Here is a 26812-nt window from a genome sequence, read left to right as displayed (position 1 = left end):
TAAAATTGCTATGAGTTTATGTATATTATATTATATTTTGGAGTGATTTCATAAAAAAATATGAGTTTTGGAAATATAAATATATCGTATTATATTATATATTATATAATATAATATGATATATTTATATATTTATATATTATATTATATAAATATATCATAAATATTATATTATATTATATAAATATATTTTCATCATCATCGTAACCAATAATACCGCCTATGACAGGGAGGGTATAAAATATGTGTCCTAAGTAAAAAATGAAAAATAATGAACTATATTTTTTGTTTAGAGATAAATAATAAGGCTAATATACCACAGAAAAAAAATTCAATAAACCGAAGTTTAAAAAGTGCAGACTTTGTAGAAACGGATCGGGTCCGACTGTTTGAAAAATCAAGCCCAGGCTAAAGTTTGGGGTGGTGAATTGGAAATCCTGACTCGTGTTCAGAGGACCCAACATATATAAATATGAAATCTAAATATTCATTTTTGATCTTCATATATTACTCCATAGGAGTATTAAATTTTCTGTGGTTTCCATTTACTTTAGCATAACCTAGAAATATCACATCTTGATATGATTTGGTAAATGCTAAATGAGGAAGTAAATTTGTTGGATCAACAACCGCCGTTCAAGGACTATTTACTTGTGAGCTGCAGCCCCAGGCTCATTTTTACAAGGGCCTGTCCGATTTTTTGTACTACTTTTTTAACAGCCTCCTGAAAAACAAAATTGTGCCACAATTGTAAGTCTGTTTTAGACCTATTTCGGATTGACCAGTTGTTATAGCCTCCGACTTTCCACAAGCACTTCCGAGACCTTAAATCGTTAAGAACATCGTTTTTTCCTTCCTCCGAAAGTAACATGGTGAAATCTGTAGCAGGTAATGGCTACAAAAGATCCAAATATGTGTTCATCATCTACTCCAGAAGTAGATAAGCCTCTTCAAGGTATTGTTTACCTCCTGGCACAAGACCAAGTTGGCACATCTTGCCCAAAAGGATTTCTACGGGGATCCCCTGCAACTGTAAACCACAATCTTATGATTTTCTGGATATCTGTGCTTTTTGACAAACAGTTTCCAAAATGTTATCGGAAAGGCTGCTATCCATTCCGGCACTGAAAGTACTTGGTCAAGCGCAAATCTGACTGAAAATATTAGCAACATGGATAAAAATCATTTGCTTGTAAATATATTGCTCAGAGAAAGTATGTCAAACTGAATTAACTAGTCACTTCCACCTTAAGATAGCCATCATCTGATTCACACAACAAATTATGATACATAAGAAGTGCATGGGTAAGGACTTCCAGAAAAAGCAAACTGTAACGAAAATGTTAATTTGCAAGATAAGGTAAGTTTCTTTTGACCCGGTGAAAACTTAGTGCAGACCCATTAGCTTCCTTGTCTTCCCCACAAACAAATCTTTGGACTTGATCAAACCGGGGATAAATCCGCTGAGTGTTAGATATGGGAATTCAGCCACTGCATTACACCTTCCTAGTGTAACAATAGCAATAGCCTTTGAAGCAGGCTCATAAGTCAACATTTTATCTTCATTTTCTCCTGACATTAATATCTTGATGTTCTTTGCCACAACTGCAGAATGTTTCTGCGCTAGATACCCCTGTTTCATTTCCTACATTGAAATGATAGTTTGAGTTGACGACAGTATACAAGAACCCAAGATTAGGTTCGATTGAGATCTAAGGCGGTCAAACATAGAAGAGCATTTAACTTGTCACTTCAATACAGGGATTTAACATCCATGACAATTGTATTAAAAATTATTAATTTAAAAATTAAATTATTTGATCAAAATCATTTTAGAAGTAAAGAAAGAATAATGTATGTCGGAAAGAAGGTGGCATAACAAAACAGATATCTGTAGAGGTACCTTAAGATCTGTAATATCACCAATTGCAAAGATATTCTTGTAGCCCTTAACTCTAAGGTTCGCATCTACTGTTAGCCTCCCAAATTCATCCAAGCTGTCCCTCAAGACAGTCTCTTTTAGCCATTCTGAAGCCAGTGGTTTCCCAATACACAGAAAATGGCTATCAGCTTTGATTGTTTCTCCTGCTGAAGTTGAGTAGCCTTTGCTTCCTCCAGAAATATTGCTCAAGTTGACTTTCTGATTGAATTTCACTTCCACTTTTTTCGATGTTAACCAGTCTAGAGTCTTGTTGGCAGCTTTAGGTCCAAGCACTTCCAGCAACCTGGATCCATTATGCACCAGTGTAACCTTTTTCTCAGGGAAATCAACCACAATTTCCCCAGCAAGTTCCACACCAGTAGGCCCACCTCCAACAATCAGTATGGACTGGGAAGATTTTATTTTTTCATTTTCTGCAATAACAACAGTACACCCTCAAGTTCAAACATAAATGTAAACATATGAAAACAAAGAGACTTGTCTGAGAAGTTTAAGCTTTGGGCATGTTTCAAGGTGTAAACCATCATGTTGTCACAAACTCAACTATCATTTTTTACAATAATCATTGCCAAACAATTTGCATCTGGAAGAATATAACATACCCGATAGTTCTTAATTCGTACATGCATCAACAATCTAGAGCCAGAAGATAGACGTAGCAACACAAGGCCAATTCTTTTTCCATAATTATAAAGGAAAATGTACTCAAAACTTAATGATCACCAAGTTTTATTTTGGAGAGACAAAAGTAAAAAGAAAGAAATAGGGGTTAGCACACTTGTTCTAAAAACCAATATATCACTGGATCAATGCCTGTTTGTAATCAATCCTAATCAACGGAAACCCTACTTACAACAGCTTGTATTTCTTAAGAAGTTCAAAGTTAATAATCTTGACCAATACGAAAGCAGGTAAACATTTCTATGAGTTTTTACCTGACTGGTACTGTTTTAGTCTCTCTGTTCTACTTCCTGGGAACAGATCTTTGTGACCGGAGGCTATGACAAGATAGTCATAGGCAATTGAACGACCATCAGCTGTCATGACTTCATTTTCTTTTACATTAATAGCTTTGGATGTAACAATATCACCATTTGTAAGGTAATCCTTGTGGTGGATCACTGATCTCTCAGCAAATGATGGCTCTACCATTGCCCTCAAGTTTGCCCATGGAATCTCAAAATAGTCCTTCCTGTATTCAAATTTACCCAGATTTAGTGGCTTAAGAGAGCCAACAACGCTATAGGCTTTTATATGTAGATTTCATTTGTCAGCAATTATTCTTAAAATATGTTATCACAAAATAATGTCAATAGATATGCAAATTAACTCAAGTAAGATCACATCTTTAAAAAGTTAGATCTCAAGGATGATTAATCATCACCTACCATTACGATATATAGGACCCCCTGAAGTTTACAGAACTGTACTTGAGACTCTTTGCAGAAAAGGAGGCTGCTAAAAGGTGAAGAATTATTGATGTCAGATTATACATCTCCTCACACGAGTATAACACAATCCATGATGATAAGAATCTAATCCTAATTATTATCTAGTCCCTAATAGATAGTTGCTACTATATGCCTAAAAATTCTAGAATATTCTTTAAAATAATATACTTAATATGTTTATATCTACATAATTTATATATATATTCAACTATTTTCATCATTTCCTGCTCTGCGTCACGTTGATCACAAGTAGGAAACAATTTAAGGCTATCTATTATTGAGGAAGCTTCCTGAATAACAGAATGTACGCAGTACAATAATATATATATTTTCTTCAGCAAATTTCATGTTTTCTTTCATTTTTGTCTTCCCTTCTTCATGAGGGTAGACAGAGTCACAATGTGCCTAATAGGTTTACTGGCACCGCAACAAAACACGAGAGCAATCCTTGTGGTGTAGGACAAGATAGCAAAAGTAAAGACTACACACAATTGGGTAGGGCTGTACATTCAATCCACTCAACTGCAACAACCACCCGCAACCGATCCGCCTATTACAGATAACCGCAAAATGCGGGCAGTCGCGGATGGAATTTTAGGTAACTGTGAATTTGCGGTTTGGTTGTGGACTCATTTTTTAAAAAACCGCAGAAGTCCAACTGCAACCACACTTAATATAAATTAATATATTTTTATATTATATATATATATATTAAATATGCACACATATATATAGAAGCTACTTGAGTGTTGCTTATTACACTTAGCGGTTCAACCACAAAGTCAAACCACAACCAACTGCAATTAAGTGGGTGGATATGGTTGGTTTTTATTTAACAACAGTTTGATTGCGGATGGAGGTTTTGGAAAAACGCACTTTGCAGTTTGGGTTGGTTTTTATCCTCCAACCGAACCAAACCGCACCGCGTACACCCCAGTATTGGGTGATTAAATCGCAACCTAATCATTACCTCAATATAATTCCCAAGAACAATTTATCACAATCAATATTTTTTCCCAAGAAAATTCTGTATATTATCAAAGCTGAACATAAAAGTACGTAGAAATATACCATAAGAAGATAACCCTAAATCCTTAATGGGCTACCAAAAAAAAGCCCAGTACATGCAGTACAGATAAACAAACCGAATAATATAAAAGAAAACAAGTCTGCTAATAAAAACAAATAAAATAATGTCAAAAACAATATAACAGGACTGATCCCTATCACCTTGCCATTTATTTTAGCTCTTTATACCACAATGCCCATAATTTCAAAGTGTTTAACATATAGTATGTACTATAGTGGAAGGCGAAACACATAGTTTAACAACCCTAGTATCTGGAAAAAGGTTTCTCTTTTTAAAATAAGGTAACTTAAAGGTAGCTGCGACACTAATAAAAACAGAGTGTAGAAATTCAATTGGCTTAAACCTATTGCTAATAAATTGATCACAAGCAAATAAAAAAAAATAAGTACATTACTAAATTCATAATATTCAGGTCATAAATTCTTTCATTTTATTTTTCTTTTACTGAATTAAGAAAGCAAAACACTACGGTGTCTGGATTATAAATAATTCACACACATACAAGCTTATGGGGAATCACAACACACATACAAGCTTATGGAGAATCACAACATAGAATATTTATAGATTAAACCTTACAAGTATGTATATAAGCTATATAATTTTGGCTATCATATATTTCAACAATTTTTTTCGAAGTCCAATATTTAAGCTTATACAGGTCACACTATGTTAAAATTTGTACATATTAAAAAATTTTAGTAATCAATCTTTACAGAAAAGGTTTCTCACTGCTCAAAACCTATAACCTTGAATATGTTTTAACAAATTTTAGACATATAATATCAAATAGCTTTGTTAAAAATAGAGAAACTTGGAAATGAGAAATTAATCTCGCGAGAAGTAATTAAAATTAACGAAAACCAAAATTACTCACTGAAACAGAAAATTTTAAACTTAGAGGGGTATTTTCTATTCAGATTTTAAGGGATTATTAAGGACTAATAATAAATATATAGATTTTAAAAGATTGTTGATGCTTTTAATAATACACAGATTCTTCCAGAGTCGACGTCAAATCTTGTAGAGTTATATAAAATACTAGCAAATCCATTAAAATCCACCATTTTATTAAATTTTTAAAAAAAATTCATGAATTTTTGAATACTATCATATTTTATTTGAGATTCAAATCAAATTCTCCTAGATTTTAAATGACAGCTTTGAATCCTAATTAAATACACCTAGATTTTAAAAGATATTTCACATTCCAAATTTAATACCTCCATAATTTAAAAAATTTTGAAAATCCAAATTGAATACACCAGAATCGAGAAATCTGAAACAAAAACTCCTGAAAAATCCCAATTGACTATCACCCCCTAGAAAAACCTATTACATCTTCGAAGCAATCAAAACCATCGAGTCATTAAACCCCTCCACTACACATCATCCAATCTCAATCATCCAATCAGAATCACATCCAAATCCACACAGAAACAAATCTAAACCATTAAACTCATTCCCATCCAACGGCTTCTATAAGTAGTAATAAATCCGCGCCACCAAAAGTCGTCCAATCAAAATCACATTGTAGCCCACCCAAAACAAGATCTACACCGTTAAACTCATTCCAATCCAACAGCTTAAAACCACCATATGCACCCCCCAACTTCCACCTATCTGATCACCTCTACAATTATAAATAGATACAAAGACACACTTTCATCTCTTCATCTCTTATCTCTCACACCTTTCATTTCATTTTCTGTCATATAGAAATACTGTAATACATTCCTCTTCGAAAGTGTTCATATATATATATATATTACTGAATTCAGTCATATACGAGTCCATTAGATAACCCTTGGAGCATCTTCTTCATTGTTTAATTCTTAGTTGATTACACAATCGACTGTCAATTCAATTATACAATGACGAAGTGCTCCATGAGTTGTCAATAATGGATAACTTGGTTTGGATAATATAGCAGGCCAGCAGGGTAACACAATCTTAGTTTTCTTATCATCTCTTTATTCAATTCATCAGTTAAACTTAATCTTAATTATATATAGATATACAACAAATTGTAGCAGGTGTACATCAAAACTGAATAGAAATATTAAAAACCCCTAAAACCCCAAAAAATGGAAGGATGAAACTTACAGATCAATGAGAGTGTAGAAATGAAAAAAATAAGTACATAGCTAAACTATCTGATCACAAGACAAATAAAAAAAATAAGTACATAGCTAAACTCTTGATATTTAGGTCATAAATTCTTTCATTTTGTTTTTCTTTATTAAATAAAGAAACCAAAACACTACAATGCCTAGATTATAAAATAAATAACATACGTACAAGCTTAGGGGGCACCACAAAATAAGAACATTTATAGATTAAACTTTACAAGTATGTATATGAGCTAAATAATTTTGGCTATCATATAAGTCAACAATTTTCTTCGAAGTCTCTTATTTAAGCTTATACATGTCACACTATGTTAAAATTAGAAAATATTAAAAAATTGCAGTAATCAATCTTTACATAAAATGTTTGTCAATGCTTAAAACCTATAACCCTGAAATAGCAAGTACTTTGTTAAGAATGATAGAAATTTGAAATTGAGAAATTAATCTTGGCAGAACTTTTAAAAAGTTAATGAAAATCAAAATTACGCACTAAAACAAATAATTTTAAACTTAGGGGTATATCAGATTCAGATTTAAGAGATTATAAAGGACTAATAATAATATATAAATTTTAAAAGATTGTTGATGATTTTAATTCTATGTGGATTCTCCCTGAGTTGATGTCAAATCTTGTAGAGACTTAAATAAAATACTAGCAAATCTATTAAAATTCACCATTATATAAAAAAAATTATGACTTTTTGAATACTATCAGATTTTAGTAGATATTCAAATTAAGTTCTCCTAGATTTTAATAGACAGCTTTGAATCCTAATTAAATACACCTGGATTTTAAAGGATACTTCACATTCCAAATTGAATAGCTCCCAATTTTAAAGAATTTTTGAAAAATCCAAATTGAATAAACCAGTATCGGGAATTCTGAAAAAAATCCTTAAAAATCACAATTGAATATAATCCCCCTAGAAAAACCTATTATTTTTTAAAAAGCAATCACAATCAAAACCTTTGAGTAACTAATCCTCACCACTACACATCATCCAATCTCAATCGTCCAATCAAAATCACATCCTGACTCACACACAACCAAATCTTAACCGTTAAACTCATTCGCATCCAACAGCAGTAGTAATAAATCCGAGCCGCCATAAATCGTCCAATCAGAATCACATCCTAGCCCTCTCAAAACAAGATCTACACCGTTAAACTCATTTCAATCCAACGGCTTAATCCACAATCCGCACCCCCAAACTTCCACCAATCTGATCACACCTCTACAATTATAAATAGACACAAACACACACTCTCATCTCTTCATCTCTTATCTCTTACACCTTTCATTTCATTTTCTGTTATTGTTAGAAATACTGTAATACTTTCCTCTACAAAAGAGTTCATATATATTACTGAATTCAGTCATATATGAATCCGTTAGATAACCCTTGGAGCATCTTCTTCATTGTTTAGTTCTTAGTTGATTACACAATCGACTTAAAATTCAATTAAACAATGACGAAGTGCTCCACGAGTTATCGATGATGGATAACTTGAGTTGGAGCAACATAAAAGGGACACACAATATCAGTTTTCTTATCAACAATTTTTTCAATTCATATGTTAAACTTAATTTTAATTATACACAGATGTACAACAAATTGTAGCAGCTATACTTGAAAAAATGGATAGAAATATTTAAAACCCCTAAAACCCCCAAATGAAAGGATAAAACTTACGGGTCAATGAGAGTGAGGTTAGAAATGAATTGAAGAGATTTAGCAGCAAGGAACGGCCACTCCCCCGCCGTTCCTTACTTATTATCCTCTAACTAAGACAGGAAGAAAAGCTATCACTAGGACAGAAAGTCGGCACGCATGCTTGGCACGCTTTATATGCTCCGATCTGGGAAGATGATGAAATTGTTCGTGAAACAAGACTCAACATCCAATTGTCACACAATAACTAGATAACTTGATTTGGATAATATAGCAGGGTCACACAATCTTAGTTTTCTTATAGTCTCTATATTCAATTCATCACTTAAATTTAATTTTAATTTTGTATAGATACACAACAAACTGTAGTAGGTGTCCTGAAAAACTGAATAGAAAAATTGAAAACCCCTAAAACCCCAAAAAAAGAAAGGATGAAACTTACAGATCAATGAGAGTGCAGAAATTCAATTGGAATAAACCTGCTGCTACTAAATTGATCACAAGGAAAATAAAACAATATAAGTACATTGCTAAATTCAAAATATTTAGGTCATAAATTCTTTCATTTTACTTTTCTTTATTAATTTTAAAAACCAAAACACTACAATGCTTATAGGGCATCACAAAATAAGAACATTTACAGATTAAACTTTACAAGTATGTACATAAGCTATATAATTTTGGTTATCATATAAGTCAACAATTTTCTTCGACGAGCGTATACATGTCACACTATGTTAAAAATAGTAAATATTAAAAAATTGAAGTAATCAATCTTTACACTAAATGTTTGTCAATGCTTAAAACCTATAACCCTGAATACGTATTAAAAAATGGTTGACATGTAATATCAAGTACCTTCGTCAATATCAAGTACCTTTGTTAAAAAGATAGAAATTTGAAATTGAGAAATTAATTTCGGCACAACGTATCAAAAAAAAATCCATTAGAATCCACCATTTTATTAAAAAATCATGAATTTTTGAATACTATCAGATTTCAACAGATATTCAAATTAAATTCTCCTAGATAGACAGCTTTGAATCCTAATTAAATACACCTGGATTTTAAAAGATATTTCGCATTCCAAATTTTAATGAATTTTAAAAAATCCAAATTGAATAAATTAGAAGCACAAAATCTGAAAAAATTAAAAATCACAATTGAATATAATCCCTTAGCAAAAATATTAATTTTTAAAAGCAATCGAAACCGTCGAGTTACTAATCCCCGCCACTACACATCACCCAATCTCAGCCGTCCAATCACAAACACATCCCAATTGACACAGAACCAAATCAATACCGTTAAACTCATTACCATCCAACGGCAGTAGTAATAAATCCGCACCGCCATAAATCGTCCAATCAGAATCACATCCTATCCCTCCCAAAACAATATTTACACCATTAAACTCAGTCCAATCCAACGGCTTAAATCCACAATCCGCACCCCCAAACTTCCACCAATCTGATCACACCTCTACAATTATAAATAGACACACACACACTCTCATCTCTTCATCTCTTATCTCTCACACCTTTCATTTCATTTTCTGTTATTGTTAGAAATACTGTAATGCATTCCTCTACAATACAAAAGTGTTCATATATATTACCAAATTCAGTCAAATAAAATTCTGTTAGATAACCCTTGGAGCATCTTCTTCATTGTTTAGTTCTTAGTTGATTACGCAATTGCCTTAAAATTCAATTAAACAATGACGAAGTGCTCCACGAGTAATCGATGATGGATAACTTGAGTTGGAGCAACATAGAAGGGATACACAATATCAGTTTTGTTATCATCACTTTTTTCAGTTCATATGTTAAACCTAATTATAATTATAAACAGATGTACAACAAATTGAAGCAGCTATACTTGAACAAATGAATAAAAATACTAAAAACCCCTAAAACCCCAAAAAAAACAAATGAAAGGGATGAAACTTACGGGTCAATGAGAGTGAGGTTAGAAACGAATTGAAGAGATTTAGCAGCAAGAGAACCGGCCACTCCGCCGCCGATCACCACCACTTTCTTGCCCCCCCCGGTTTCTTGTTTTCCGGCCATCCAATTGCCTGAAGATATTATTATTCTAGAGATATTGGAAATTATTGTACTTATTATTATTCCATATGATACGACAAAATAAAATGTTTTTTCATTACCTTGATTTTTTTTTGGTAATAAACATACATGTAAATATAGGTAAATAATATTCATAATAATTAGAATCACTACAAGTATACTTTAAAAATAAATAAATTTATAAACTGTATGAAGAGATAACCATTATATAATAAAATTATTTAAATAGGTTTCAAAATAAATAGACACATACATCCGTCAAATAAATGATATTTGGGGTAATATGAAAGCCTAACAAACTTAAATGTTTTCGGTACTTATCGTTAAAAAATTAAAATCAAACAATTATAATTTTATATTAGTTTGATATCACCTTTTAGACAAGGCTAAAATGATATTGGTAAAATTTTGAAAATCCAAAAATATATTATTCTCCTCTGTATCAATATGCACGAGAGAACTGGACAGCCGCTGATAACTATATATTATTATCAAAAATTCACATTACGAGAATTATTAAATATTAAATATTATTGAGATACAATAAATGGGTTTAAAAAATAGTGTCATAGCTCATAGCACTATATTGACTCGGTTTATGTACACTTATGTTGCACAAAATCAGGAGTGGAATTCCGCCCTCCTATTTCAACAAGGAGGATGACAATCATCTATTAAAGAGCATAAAGCCTGAAGCATTTTACAAGGTTCAAAGACCAAAATATCCCTCCTACTTTTTAGAAACTACCAAAAAAATTCAACTGTTGTACCTAACTAATACTTTCCCTTCATTATAATACACGTATTATACAAAAACTAATACAGCTGCTAAGCTGTATAACTGATCCAACTGATGAAGATTCCGGTTGCCCAAGTTTGCAAAACTTCTTCAACACAACTCATGTCTAATCAACACTAAGTTCAAATACAAATTTCAAAATTTGTACTCATTTATAATATTATATACAATCAAATGACACTAATACTGGATTGGCGCTGTTAATTTGAATTTGAATAACATTTTGTTGAATTTGAATAACAAATTTATTTTGTCTTTGTATGATGACATAAACACGTAAACTCCTCTCTTTGCTTGATCATAGTACTGTCAATTTCTTTGCTTGATCATAGGTTTTGTGAAATTTTGTTGTTTGTTCATGAAACTCTCCTGTTCTCTTCGTCATAGTACTTTAGTTACTTTGCTTGATGATAATAGTATGAAATTTTGATGTAGGTTAATGATAGTTGTCCACTGAGTTGTATTATTCTTTTCTTTCGTTTGGCATAGTTGTACAGTATTGATTCAGTGTGTGCTTTTTGTTATGTTATATGATGATCGGATTAACATTTTGTACTAACTGATAATCATTGTTTTTTCCCTTTGAAGGTTTATAAGTTACCTACTTAAACTCGACAAACATAATGAAAAAGCAGAAGAACCCTATGACCATTGGAACCAATCCTCGATTGTCTAATGATTGTAAGTGAAGTTAGTGACATACCATGTTTCCGCTTATATAATATTGTTGTGTTTATTAATGTTGCTCATCAAACTGTTATCCCATATTGCAGTGGAGTTGCAAGATCATAATATGGTAGTAGATGTTGAAAACTGTCATCAAATGGAAATTTCTGATAAGGCATCATTGCCATATGATAATTGTGAGTGATGTTTTTTTAGAAACAGGGAACAACTAATCATAATGCTTATTTTCAGCATATGCTATCACGTCAATCATGGTTACCGTGTTTACAGTTTTGGTTATGGTTTTTCTAGGGAGTTTTGTTTATGGAATGATAAAGCAGAGAGCTGAAGTAAAAACATAACCTATTCTGTCTAGAATTTGTGAGTGTCTTTGTAAATAGTATACTATTTTTGGACTAACCACATTGTCAAATCTCATGTCTAAACAACTAATCGTAATGTCTACAAATTACTATTGTAGGGAATTATGAGCATGTGATGAAAGCAAATTTTGATCCAGTCAAAAACAAATCAAATTCACATTTTCCAAATAAAGGTAGTGTTAACAAACATACCCTCTCAATATTATACAGTTTCCAAATTAATTTTTAAGTTAATAATTTAATAATTTGCATTGTAGATTTTTTAACGCCATTTCAAGATTCATCTTGGGCACGGAAGTTTGGCATTGCTGCAGATTTAAACAAAAAACAAAAGACAAGCAATGGTATGTCATATCTTCTCTTTAACTCATAAAAATGCACACTCCGCAATTAACAAACCTAAAGGTATGAATATGTTCCAGTGGTCATACTGTTGTTCTGCACATATACATTAATAATTTGCTTAAGTTAAAGACTAAAGTTATGTGTACCATTATAGGTGAAATGAAGTCACAAAAGAGAAATAGTCCTCTCTTTCCGCTATCTGCAAATACAACAGTTCACTCTAAAATGAATAAAGGTATAACTTTGTTCCATTATAAAGAACTCTAATATACTTTTTTCCTGTATGACTGATTAGATCAGCTGCAGAGAATCAAAATTCAGGAATTTCTCCAAAAACACCTGTGCCTGACTGCTATGGAAATATGGCCCCGTTGTCTCCTTTATCTATGAATACTCTCCCTTCAAAAAACAGTGCCTACTCTCCTCAAACACACTTCTCTCCAAATGTACCAAAATTAAAGGAAAATCAGATAAGCAGTAGTAAGCACACGCGGAAGAAATGTAACAATCGTCCGCCATCATTTAATCACTTCAGAGAAGGTACATTTCTTATACAGATCAGTGGAAAAAATTGCAATACCATTTCTACCTTTCTGAAGATATTTAAGCAGTTCATAATTGACTAGGGAATAAATCTGAAGGAAAGAAGGCAATGGCTGAGTTTAATGCCATGCCAGTTAAGAATTTTAATTTTGATGATACAACACCAAATAATACTTCTCACCAGGTTTATGATTTAGGTATGTATTTTTACTTATTGTTTACCCGCTTCAACTGCAAGTAAAACTAGCTCACTAATAGTTTCATGTTTTCCTTCAGAGGATGTGTGTTTTTATGATTTCCAACATGAGGACAATGATGCATCATCTGAAGATGAAGACTTCACTGCTGATTTGAACTATGATTCCTCTGAATTTGTCAAAACTGCACACTAAGGTGAGGAAAAATTTATTGCTTTATGTATTATTTTGTATTGTCAATTCACTTTGTGCATCCTCACATTCTGCATTTTACATTTAATGTCTTTTATACATTATTCAGTTGTAAAGGAATATGCTTCATTGGGTGCTCCTGATGTTCAATGTCCACATTGTCATGCATGGATGTGGAAGCAAGAGCTTGCAAATAAAAATGTAACCCGTGGCCCTCCTGTTTTTTCTCTCTGTTGTGCAAAGGGGCAAATTCAGTTACCAAATGAGCCACCTACTCCCTCTTACATTTGGCAGTTACATAATGATAAAGAGAAATCTAAGCGATTTAGTGATGGTATGCGTATGTTCAATAGCATCTTTGCATTCAGTTCCACATGCGGTAAAGTTGACCACTCAATTAATTGTGGCGGTGCCCCTTATGTTTATCGTTTATACGGACAAAATCATCACCTTTTTGGTTCACTCATACCAGAGAAATGGGATGATCCCAAGTTTTGCCAGCTATATATCTATGACACTGATAATGAACTTGGTAATCATTTGAAGTGGGTAAAAGTCAGTGATGGAGAAACTGTAGATGCCGAGATTGTTGATGGTTTGATGAAGATGTTGGATGAAACAAATGAGTTGGTAAAATAATTCCGGTCTGCCCGTGACCGTTTTGAGGCTGATGGGGTTGAAGATTTGGAAATTATCCTAAAGGTTTCGCGGGTTGACAATGGACGTGGGAATCATGTCAGTACATCAGATGAAGTTGCAGGCATAATGGTCGGTGATCTTGACAAAACAGATGGGTCGTGTGATATTATTATTGATTCAAAAATAAAGGGGCTTGAAAGGATATCAGATATTCATCCAAAACTAATGGCATTACAATATCGACTCTTATTTCCTCATGGCGGTGATGGTTTTCATAAAAACATACCCTTTGGAAAGACAAATAAGGACTCAAAATAAAAGAGGAAATTGATATCAATGAAGGAGTATTACTCATATAAATATCAAGTTAGAACAAATGAAGGTACTTTTGTAACCCCGCTTACTTTCATTTTTGTATATTCTTCAGTATTTCAACTTGCAGACTGCGCATTTTTCAAATTATACAGGACTAACCCCACGTCTTGGTGGAAGACTTTACCAGCAGTATGTTGTCGATGCCTTTTTCACCATTGAACAAGCAAGGCTTTGGTGGGTCCATACAAATCAGAGTACTTTGCGTAGTGATCTATATAGCAATATACGTGACACTTCACAATCAGGTGATTGTGATAGTACGAACCTGGGGAAAAGTTTCATCTTACCAGCGGGATTTGTTGGTTCACGAAGATACATGCAACAAAACTTCCAGGATGCCTTGGCTGTCTGTCGATCCATTGAACATCCCGACATCTTCCTCACAATGACTACAAATCCCCTTTGGGATGAAATTATTCAGATGATGAAACATATTCCTTTGTGTTCCCCGCAGAATTCTCCAGATGTGATAGCACGTGTTTTCAGATTAAAACTAGACCAAATTGTAGAGGATATCAAAAAGAAAAACTACTTTGGTATGTGTCTCGGAGGTATTATAATTCTCACTATGTGAATTCTATATAATGCCAATATTTCAATTTAGAGTTAATATTCACCTTTTTTTTGCAGTGATGTACGTAGTTGAGTTCCAAAAACGCGGTCTTCCTCATGTACATATGTTAATATGGTTGGATTCCGCTTCAAAACACAATCTGCAGGCCAATATTGATAAATATGTTTCTGCGGAGATTCCTGATCCTCTTGCAGACCCTGTAGCTTATGCTGCTGTTAAAAGCCATATGATACATGGCCCGTGTGGTGTGGAATTTCCTAATTCAAGATGCATGAAACAACATAAGTGTATACGACATTTTCCTAAGAAGTAAGATTTTGTTATATTTTAATATTTATTTAAGTCCACTTAGTATAAGTAATCAAATGAAGATATTAGTTGTTTGCATTTTATTAGTATTTATTTGAACTGCAGGTACTCTCCAAGCACAATATTTGATCAATCTGGATTTCCAATTTATAAACGGCGCAAGACCAATTTTACGGTTACCAAAGGAAAAGCAATCTTGGACAATTAATGGGTTATTCCTTATAATCAGGATTTATTGGTCAAGTATCAGTGCCATATGAATGTTGAGATATGTTGTCATGCCCGCAGTTTGAAATACCTTTTTAAGTATTGCCTCAAAGGACATGATAGAGCAACAGTTGAAATAAGAGGGAAGAAAAGAAGGACTGATAGTGGAGAACAAATTGATGAAGGTGAAGACAAAATTCAGTCGTTCTTTGATGGGAGATACATTTGTGCAGATGAGGCTGCGTACTGCATATTTGGATTTAATATTCATTACAGATCAGTTTCAGTTTTGCGTCTTTCATTTTATTTGCTTGGAAAAAAAACTGCACTTTTCGATCAAATGAGCCGTTGGCAAAGGTTGCTGCTCGGGAGAAAGACAAACTTACTCAACTAGAAGCTTACTTTGTTTTGAATGGAAAAGATAGTAATGCAAGAAAATACCCCTATGTTGAGATTCCAAAATATTACGTTTGGAATAAAAGTGATCGCTTCTGGAACTTAAGAAAGAGAGGCAAACAGATTGGCCGCTTATCTTATTGTCATCATAGTTCAGGGGAATTATGGTATTTGCGCCTGCTACTGACCAAGGTACGAGGTGCTACTTCTTATGAAGATTTGCGGACTGTTGATGGAAAGGTATTTAAAAATTTTCATGAAGCTTGCAAAGAGTACGGCCTTCTTGACGATAATAAAAAGTGGCATGAAGTCATCCAACAATGTTCCACATGTGGCTTTCCTCCTTAAATTTGGCAATTATTTGTCCATATCATGGTCAACTGCACAGTAAGTGATCTAAAGCTACCATGGAACAGTCATTGGAGAAAATGATTGATGACATTCTTCTTAATCAGCGCAAAATCACAGGAAATCAGTTTCTTATCCTTAATGACAAACAGCTCGAATTTTATGCTCTTTCAGGTAAATGCCTTATCTTAAATTCAAATGTGCTTCTCTCAGAAATCAAAATTTGCACTTTAAAGTAACTGATGTTATTTGTATTGCAGAAATTCACAAGCTGCTCAAGTCAATTGGGAAATCACTTAAAGATTTTGACCAAATGCCTCAACCTCCTGAAACATATCTGGATTTCAGTGACAATAATTTGATCATAGAAGAGAGAAGTTATGACATTGCAGAAATGGAAAAGGAATATGCGGAGCTGATATCAAACTGTAATGCTGAGCAGTTGGCAGTATTCAACGCTGTAATGGAATCAGTTAGAAATAAGAATGGAGGTTTATTTTTTATGTACGGTAGCGGAGGCTGCGGTAAAACCTACTTGTGGCGAACAATAATTTCAAAGTTAAGGTCGGAAAGCCAAATTGTACTTCCTGTAGCTTCATCTGGAATTGCAGCCACACTAATGCCCGGTGGTCGCACCACTCATTCAAGGTTCAAAATTCCCATTGCACTTGACGATATTTCTACGTGTGCCATAACACATCAATCCGACATAGCTCAATTAATCAAAATTACAAGTTTGATCATTTGGGATGAAGCGCCGATGTAACTTCGCTATTCGTTTGAATGCCTTGATCGTTCACTATGTAATATAATGAAAGCTGTCCATCCAGACCGCTTCCATATGCCTTTTGGAGGTATCACCGTAGTTTTAGGAGGGGACTTTCGATAAATTCTCCCAGTCATTCCACAAGGCACGCGTGGTCAAATTGTGTCGGCATGTATCACAAAATCAAAACTATGGAAATTTGCTACTATCTTCAAACTTATCCACAATATGCGCATCACTAAAGGAAGAACTGAATCTGAAATCCAATCATTAAAGAACTTTGCAAAATGGGTTCTGGATATTGGTGACGGAAAAGTTCCTTCTACTCATGTGAAAGATGACATATGTATTCCTGAAGAATACTGTAATCTGCAAGGTACCAACTGTGTTGAAGAAACGATTGAAAGTACCTTCCCAGATTTTAAGAATAATTTCCAAGATGTAGACTACTTGAGTGAAAGAGCTATACTCAGTCCAACAAACCAAACAGTTGGGCATGTTAACAGTGCCATTGTTGACATCATTCCTGGAGAAATGTACTTTTATTTCAGTGTTGATACAGCAGAGGATTTCCCAGGTTCTCAGAGGGATCAGATGCAATCTTTTCCACCCGAGTACCTCAATTCAATTAATATACCAGGTCTGGCGCTTCATGAATTGAAACTGAAGGTTGGCATCGTAGTGATGTTGATGCGCAATTTAATTAGACATTGGGGTTGTGTAACGGAACCCGAATGATTGTGACCAAGTGCCTTAAACATTATGTGCAGTGTGAGGTTATATCAGGGACATACAAAGGTACAAGGCATTTCATACCTAGAATGGAATTGTCTCCTACAGAGACCCGTTTACCATTCAAATTATGTCGTAAACAAATGCCTTTGCAGATTTGCTATGCAATGACGATTAATAAATCCCAAGGACAATCTCTGCATAAGGTTGTTTATATCTACCCAAAGGAGTTTTTACATATGTTGCTGTGAGTCGTATGACATCTCCTCAAGGTCTCAGATTTTTTATCAATGATGAAATGGGTAACCCTACACATGTCACTCAAAATATTGCCTACAAGGAAGTCTTCTACAATGTTTAAAACATTTCAATGTCTGCAAATGTAGCTTTTAGTAATCAGTAACGATAGGCAATATGTAACTGTGGCAGATACTAATGTAACAATACATTTTAATGCTTATATATACCAAGTGAAGTTATTTTTGTTATATATTGTCCCTGTTCATGCGGAGAGTTATCAGTCTTAAACAATGAAGAAGTAAAACCATTTGTAACAATAATGTACTCAAATATATTAAAATAACCACATGGTTCCATTTTTTCATTCACAATGACTTTATGACACGTACAACAACAAAAATATATTTCCCTTTTAACTACATAAACAAAAGTCATAATTACAAGTAATTGTAAACCACCACCTACATACTAATTATAGTTATCCATTGGTTAGGTTACAAGAACTATTCTTCTCAGATCTATCAGGTATCTTCTCCTAAATGCTCTTGCTCATGTGTTAATAAATGCTACCACTGTCACACTCAATCTAACTTCTAACTACAAATAACTTAGATTGTTTAAATTATTTAATCTTCAGGTTTAATGTCTTTTTACAAGTACAATACGTTGATGAGTTTGAATGACTCAACTGAAGAATGGAATATTCGTGTTCGGGCACAGTCAATTTGGAAAGGAATTAATCGTGAAACAGGAAAGTTTCGAGGATACAATATCATATTTGTGGATGACTATGTAACATTTTTTTTGCTGTGCATTTTTGTAATCGGTAAGCACAGAGTCACTTTTCTTGTTATTAACTGTTGACAATTTTTATAATTCTAGAGTGAAAGGATTCATGCTTTCAGAAGTCCTCAGATTGGAGAGAAATTTGAGAAGGACTTTATTGAAGGTTTGGTTTACACGGTGAAGAATTTTAAAATAAAATTATATAATGGAGATGAAATAAATCGACCTATTCGAACTGATAAACATATCTACTTCACAAATGACACTGTAATTAAAAAAGATGAAACTTCCGGGTTAACAATCCCACAATTTTGATTTGTTCATGTTGGAAGATTTGGAACAAATGAAGCAGGACAACCGATTCTTAACAGGTATTTATAATGAAAGTACTCATTACATATATATAAATATTTTCAGTTATAAAGAATCAAAGAACAAATTCTTTTATTAGATGTGGTGGTTGTCATACTTGATATTCAACCAAAGACCAGTTACATTAAAGATGGAATGGAGAAATCCCATGTCTTTTTCTCGATCACAGATGGGAAGTATATTTTATCCATTACATTTATTCAGTCTTGGACAACCTAACTAACAATATGTGCACTAAATGTGTAATATCCGGGATATATCGTGTGATTATTTTTGCTATTAAATAATTATTATGTGTGTCCAGTATCTATTCTGTGAGTTAATTGTTAAATGTTATCTGTACTTGGATATTCAAAAATAATATTAATTGAGTATTTTAATTTTTTTATGTCCAAAATAAAACATAGATAATTGTCATATCTTCCTAATTATTTTTATGTTGATTTATAGATTTATAAGGATCATATGAAATTTCTAAAATCTTTTTCCGAGTATTTAAAATCTATTTTATAAAAACGGGAACCAACCGACGTCAACCGTTGTTACGTTTTTGGAACCCGAAACTCTTCCGAGAACTCCTTCCTAACCTAATTATAATATTCCGAGCATATTCCATGTTTCGACTTTTTCGATCCGGCGTACGGTTTGTTCTGCGCGGGTCCCGGCGCAACATTTTCGATACAATATTCGTTCCAATAAATCAATAAAACCCGTATTTTCGATAAACGGGATCTTTTTATTAAACTATCCCAATTATCACTTCGTAATACGTGTAACCAGGCGCTGAGACCAAGACCGCAATACAAATTGTACTGATTTGGATAATTATCCCGAAAACCGATACCGTTTGGATCAGTTTTTACAAATAAACGTACCGTTTTATATCCGGAATGATCCAACGGGATACTAATATTCCGTAAATATAAATAGCCTTTTTCCGTATTTTATTTCGTATCAAAATCATTTGCAGATAGTAAATTCTATAATTTTCAGAGAAAAACCCTAATTACATAAACTGTTCTAAGAATCAAACAGCAAAACGAAGGCGTTACCGATCTCTGTTTTCAAAGCTTGAGTAACCAAAATGAAGGATTTGAAGTGTTCTATCAGATTCTGAGCTTTGTTTCACTGCAGAATCAAAGGTTTATTTTCTGGAAATTTATTTATTTTCGAATTAAATTTATTAAAAATATGAATTTTTGTTCGGATGATTGTGTGTATGATTTGATGATTTCATGTTGTAGAGCTTGTTTTCCTGATGATTTTGATATATTATACGTCTGATTTGGAGTTCAACAACATGTTCAAATTTGAGTTTGATTTTCGAATTTTAAAATTAGAGTTTATAACCCGTATGAATGTTCTTAATTGAAATTTGGGGGTTTCTTATTCTGAAATAGATTGATGTTGTGGTATAGTGTATTGTATTCTCTGTGAAATTTGCAATCTAGTCGTACACGTTTCATGAATCAACGAGGTCTGTAGAGAAGGGAGTAGTATTTTGAAGTTTACGTCGAACCCGCAAGAAACCGGCGAGTTTCTTGATCAAATTTCGGTCAAGTCTGGGGTTATTGATGAATTTTGATTGCAGATATAGGTTCCTGCTGTTGTGTAGTTTAATTCTGGAGGTGATGGTGGTGGGAGGATGCCGTAGGTGAGTTCTCCGGCCACCCCCGATTTTCCGGCGACTGAAACTGCAAAATTGCAGTTTAGTCCCTGTATTTTTGAAGATGGTGAAGTTTAGTCCCTGTAGTTTGCAAAGTTTTCAAAAATAGGATTTCTGTTTATAAAATGTTTAAAAATCATATTTCCTATTTATTTTATTATAAAAATTCATTTTTAATTTCTGAAAATTCTGAAAATTATTATTTTAATTCCGAAAATTATTTTTAATTCAAAAATAAATCTAAATTAATTAGTTAATTAATTTCAGTTAATTTTTAATTAATTAGTTAGTCAATTAATTCGAAAATTAATTGATTAATTGATTGAATTAATTATTAATTGATTTTAATCAATTATTTAATTAGATTTAATTATTTAAAAATGATTTAAAAATTCTGAAAAATAGTTTTGAGCTTTAAAATATTATTCTAAATTATTTCCAAAGCTCGATAATTAGTATAAAATTGTTTCGGAGCCAGAATTGGCCTACCGAGCCCTGTTTATTAACCCGAAATTGATCCAACGACCCGTTTTAATTCCGAAAAATATTTTAAAAATCATTTTAAATATCTGAAAGCCTATTTATGACCCGGGACTTCTTTATAAATAATATATCATTGATTACGTGATGTATTATGTGCTATATGTGACTTGTTGATTGACTATCAGTCTATATATTCGGTGTTTACTTGATTATTGCATAACTTTCAATCCGTTAATTGGATTTGGGTAAAACGAAGGGTAGATAGAAGTATGTGTTGAATAGAACTCTATGAGTCGATTATTGATAGATGCTTATGATATGTGAGCAGAAGAGGCAAGGCGTAGGAAAGGGAAACAGGTAGTTGAGGAGTAAGACGGTTGTGATTGGAAGCGAGTGCCGTGTAGTAAGCTAATACCAGGAAAGTGTTCTGAACTTTCTCGAGATATTGTAGTACTTGATAGTCTTGTTGATATTGCAAGTGCTTTGAAGCACTGTACCCTAAACCTTGATTCCAGTTATTGATCTTGAGTTGTGACCTGATTCTTTCTAGACCATTGATTGTTGTATACCCAAACACAAACCTCAAGTATACGATATTTCTCCACAAATACATACAAACTAAATATTAAACACTGAACCAGATTGCTTACACAATCAAATCTTTGTATTTTATGCTTTGAAAGACCAAATCCTTGAAACCCTGAAACATTGATTCCTTTGTTATCCAATTCTTTCATTACCCAGCATCCAAGCTTTGAAATTACCTTATTGATCCTTACAAGGATTGAAACTCTTTCATTGTTAAACACTCATTGTTGTTAATAATTCTGGTTATTGATTATTATTGCTTATTCTGTTATTATGTTAGAATTGGACTGTTTTTATAAAATTGTGGACCAGATTCGTGGTCAGACCATATAATGGTCAAGTTAGGCCAATGTGTGCCTTGGATCCAGTAGTTAGAGCAGTGCTGTGTGCTTTGCTCGGGGTTAGTGCGTGACTGATCAGCAGCCTAAACTTGGTTTTTAACATGAAAATATAATATCCAATTCTAAATCATAATCCATTGTTCACTTGATATCATAATCATGTTCACTTGATGATCATTATTCTCAGTTTTGTCATTGTGACTTGCTGAGCTAGTTAGCTCATTTGTGCGATATTGTTTCTGTTCTTTTCCAGTTAAGAAGGAACCAGTTGGTACCGCGGATCCCCAGTCCAGCGCGAGAGCTAGGGGTTCAGGTTGATTGATCTGAGCTAGTAGGCTTCTTTTGGGATAATTTAAGTATGTAAAAGTTTGTAATAATGTTTAATACTCAGTTTTGAGTTTGGAATAGTTGGGATTTGAACGGTATGTAATATAAGTAGATGTGTGGCTTGTGTGTATACTTTAACCTATTGCGATCCGTGGTAGTTGGTAAATAGGGTCACTGCATATTATTATTATCTTTATTATTATTATAAGCAGGTTATAAATAAAGTGTGTGTGTGAACCCCAAACTTCTGACCCGGGTTTGGAGGGCGCCACAGGTTTGGTATCAGAGCTACAGGTTATAAGTCACTAACACAAGCCTAGGTTGACGGGAATGGGTAGAGGGTTAGGATTAAAAGTAAGGAATAGAAAGATAGAACGTCGAGAGGTTGAGTGTTTCGGTATATCAGGTATTAGTGTAATTCGCGTTATGGTTCGAGATTCTTATATTGCGATATGATTTCAGACAGCAGCGATGGCCGACTCTTTTATTCCCGTATCAGCTGATCACTCAGAGCCTTCAGTTGGAGTGCTGTCTTCGGATCCACGTCCTGTTGTTCCACCAGTGTTGGCTATACTACCTCCACCTGTGTTGCAGCCCGTACCACTGCAGGCTATTCCACCTCCAGGCATGAGGCCACCTATCAGAGGACCCCCACCAGCTGATTCGGATTCCACTGGGCATTCAGTTGCGAGTGCCCCATTCCAGTCTACATTGCCCCCAGTTCCTTATTACCGGTATGAGGCTCTTCTATTGGAACGTGATTCCTTGTTGGCCCAGATCAGAGAGCTACGACATATCATTAGGACTACAGATGTTGATCGTGGTGTGAGGGAGCTTCGAGAGGAAATTTATGTGACACGGAGGGTTCTTGAGGCTAGGCTACATGGAGCTACACTACCTGGCAGAGGCCCTGATGCACTGATGGGTTGGGCTACTGAGGTGATGGAGGACTTTGAGAGGCTGGTAGGACCAGAGTTTCCTTGGAGCTGAGTCAGAGATTCAGAGAGGGAGATGCTGAGCAGTGTTGTTATGGTTATGTAGTATGTACAGTAGTGTGTAGTGTGTATCAGTAGACTTTTGAGTTATATTTATAGACTAGCTATGCTGACTAGTGAGTAGGTTATTGTACCCTTTTTGCTTTTACTTCCGAAGCGTCTTTATGCTTGTACTACCTAAAACTTTTGATCTATATATCAGTACCTTTTTCCTTTCCAGCACTGTCATTTACTTTATTGCACCTGTGTTACCTTACCTTATTTATTGCACCAGTTATACCCTGTGATACCATGTACCCTATTTTCCATAACTGTTCATATTCTGTAAAGAAGCATGCAATTTACTTAGTTACAACTGTTTTAAAAAAAAGAGATATTTCTGTTTTGCAAAACTGTCCTTTTATGCAAAAGATTGATTCAAAAGCTAAATAAGTTGATTGATTCTTTACAGAAAATGCCTCCCAGAAGAAAGACCCGCACCAACACCCAGAATGAAGAAACTAACAACAACAACAATAACAACCAAGATGATACCAATCCAAATGTGAACCCAGGACCCATGGACCCAGCCATAGCCCAGATTCTTCAAATCTTGGCCCAACAAACAGTTCACCTGGCACAACAACAACAAAGACAGACCAACCCCCAGGTAACTTTTAAAACTTTTCAAGCAGTAAACCCACCAGAATTCAAGGGTTCCTTAGAGCCAATTGAAACAAATGTTTGGTTAAAGGAAATAGAGAAGGCATTTGCCTTAGTGAAAGTAAAGGAGGAACAGAAGGTTGAGTTTGCAAGTTACTATTTGAAGAATGCGGCCACATATTGGTGGGAGATGGTGAAGACATTGGAAGTTACAGATGTAATTACTTGGGAAAGGTTTAAGGACTTTTTTTAGAAAAGTATTTTCCTCAGTTTGTTCAGGATCAAATGGAGCTGAAGTTTTTAGAATTAAAGCAAGGGAACATGTCGGTAACAGATTATGAGGGTAAGTTTGAGGAATTGTCAAAGTATGTACCGTCGTATGTGGATACTGACAGGAAGAAGGCTAAAAGATTCCAGCAAGGTTTGAAACCATGGATCAGAGGGAAGGTAGCCATTTTTGAATTGGATACCTATGCAGGAGTAGTACAGAAGGCTATGATCGCAGAGACAGAGAGTGAGATGTTCCAGAAGGAGAAAAAAAGCAAGAAAAGGAAAGTTGAGGGAAGTGAGGGTCAGTCACAACCAGGGAAGTTTTCAAATTTTAAGAAAGGCAAGTTTCAGCCAGGGAGAAATTTTAATTTTAGGAAACAGAATGCAGGAGACGGAGGCCAGAGCAACCGTCCAGTTAATACGAATCAGCCGAATCAATTGAGATTAACTTTTCCAGATTGTCAAGTATGTGGAAAGAAGCATGGAGGAGTTTGTAACAAGTTGAATGTGGTATGTTTCAAATGCAATCAGAAAGGGCACTATTCGAGGGAGTGCCGAAATCAGCCAGTAAGAGAGCTAGCAAATAAGGATCAGCCTATCCGGAATCCAGCAGTGAAGGTTCCAGCCATTGGATTTACATGCTTTAAATGTGGGAAGCCTGGATATATGGCCAGGGATTGCAAGACACCAGCCCCAGTCAGTAATACATTGAGGATCATGGGATCTACCCCAGCAGTAAATGAGACTCCAAGAGCTAGAGTTTTTGACATGTCGGTGAAGGATGCGATCCAAGATACGGATGTCATGGCAGGTACGCTTAATGTGAATTCTTTATGTGCCAAAGTATTAATAGATTCAGGAGCAACTCGATCGTTTATTTCACAAGATTTTGTTAGTAAGTTAAATTGTCCAGTTGAGTGTTTAAATGAAATAATGACTGTGGAATTAGCAAATCAAGAATGTGTATCTGTTAATCAAGTTTGTGGGAATTGTGAGATTGAGATTTCTGGTAGTAAGTTTTGTGTAGATTTGATACCATTTAAGTTAGGAGAATTTGATGTTATATTAGGGATGGATTGGTTATCTAGGCACGATGCCCAGATAGATTGTCGAAATAAGAAGGTAATGGTGAAAATGCCAGATGAAAGGATAGTAACTGTTAGATATATTTGATAATGTCATGGCTAATATGTTTTATGTTTAGCTTTCAGATCTTACGTGAATAGAATAAATCAGTACTTAACTGTTGATCAGTACTTATACTGGAAGACAAGACTTAAGGATATCAGTACTTATATTATCAGGAGATAATCATCAGAAGATAGATATCAGAACTTAAGTGCTGAAGGACAATCAGATAAGGACAGTAGCTGATTAAAGGAAAGAAGATCGAGATAAACATAAGAAGAGATATGCATGAAGAAGGAATTCCGTGAAGAATGGAATACTTGGAAGAAAAGATATCTGATTGATATATTTTAGGAAGCAAAATTATATTCCATATCAATTAGCGATTATCTTGTAACTGTGTAGTATATAAACACAGACATAGGGTTTACACTATAAGTGTTATCATTATTAGAAAAGATTATTCATTGTAACCCTAGCAGCTCTCGTGATATTTGTTCATCACTGAGAGGTAACAGTTCCATACTGTAACAGAGTTTATTGTTTCAATAAAGTTTATTTTCTGTTACTTAAGTTCTTAAAGTTCGATTTGAGTGTACTATACACTGTATTCACCCCCTCTACAGTGTGTGTGTGACCTAACAATTGGTATTAGAGCCTATCTGTTAACTTACATACAGTTAAAGATCCAAACACAATCATGTCGGACACAGAAACTCCAACTAAGCCTACCACAACCGAGGAACCACCAAAGACACAAATTCAGAGTCGGTATGAGACCATCAGAGTCCCCATACTGAGACCATCTGAATATCCCATATGGAAGGTAAGGATGACCATGTTCCTGGAAGCAACAGATCCAGAATACCTGGATAGAATCAAGGAAGGTCCTCACAAACCAACCAAACTCGCTGTTGCAGTTGCAGGTGAAGCAGCAATGACCGTACCAAAGGAGAAGAGTGATTATACTGCTGAGGACATAACATCAATTGCTAAGGATGCTAAGGTACGACACTTACTGCATAGTGCCATTGATAATGTAATGTCAAACAGGGTAATCAACTGCAAGACTGCTAAGGAGATATGGGATGCTCTGGAAACAAGGTGTCAGGGAACTGACATAAT

The 26812-nt window shown here is 34.2% G+C and overlaps 2 protein-coding genes across 3 annotated transcripts; one reads left to right on the top strand and one right to left on the bottom strand.

The window, feature by feature from the left end:
- Positions 1 to 1217: 1217 nt before the first annotated feature.
- LOC141708057 (uncharacterized) lies at positions 1218 to 10398 on the bottom strand. Of its 2 annotated transcripts, none has more exons than XM_074511527.1 (4): positions 10242 to 10398; positions 2878 to 3134; positions 1904 to 2355; positions 1218 to 1645 (listed from the first exon to the last, which is right to left on the bottom strand). In XM_074511527.1, the coding sequence occupies exons 1-4, from the start codon at positions 10358 to 10360 to the stop codon at positions 1388 to 1390; spliced, it is 1086 nt and encodes a 361-aa protein (XP_074367628.1). In that variant the 5' UTR covers positions 10361 to 10398; the 3' UTR covers positions 1218 to 1387. The 2 variants fall into 2 exon arrangements, with proteins under 2 accessions (XP_074367628.1, XP_074367629.1); XM_074511528.1 differs by lacking the exon at positions 10242 to 10398 and adding an exon at positions 8310 to 8374.
- A 1402-nt stretch (positions 10399 to 11800) lies between these two features.
- On the top strand, positions 11801 to 17117 carry LOC141696265 (uncharacterized). The gene is made up of 15 exons (XM_074500430.1): positions 11801 to 11858; positions 11951 to 12040; positions 12325 to 12399; positions 12484 to 12570; positions 12726 to 12806; positions 12872 to 13111; positions 13198 to 13311; positions 13613 to 14133; positions 14206 to 14410; positions 14610 to 15053; positions 15148 to 15400; positions 15506 to 15575; positions 15884 to 16243; positions 16420 to 16525; positions 16612 to 17117. The coding sequence occupies exons 1-15, from the start codon at positions 11801 to 11803 to the stop codon at positions 17115 to 17117; spliced, it is 3210 nt and encodes a 1069-aa protein (XP_074356531.1).
- Positions 17118 to 26812: the final 9695 nt, after the last annotated feature.

This window comes from Apium graveolens, chromosome 2 (assembly GCF_009905375.1).
Source record: "Apium graveolens cultivar Ventura chromosome 2, ASM990537v1, whole genome shotgun sequence".
NCBI lineage: Eukaryota > Viridiplantae > Streptophyta > Magnoliopsida > Apiales > Apiaceae > Apium > Apium graveolens.
This window is presented reverse-complemented; position numbering and strand designations above follow the sequence as displayed.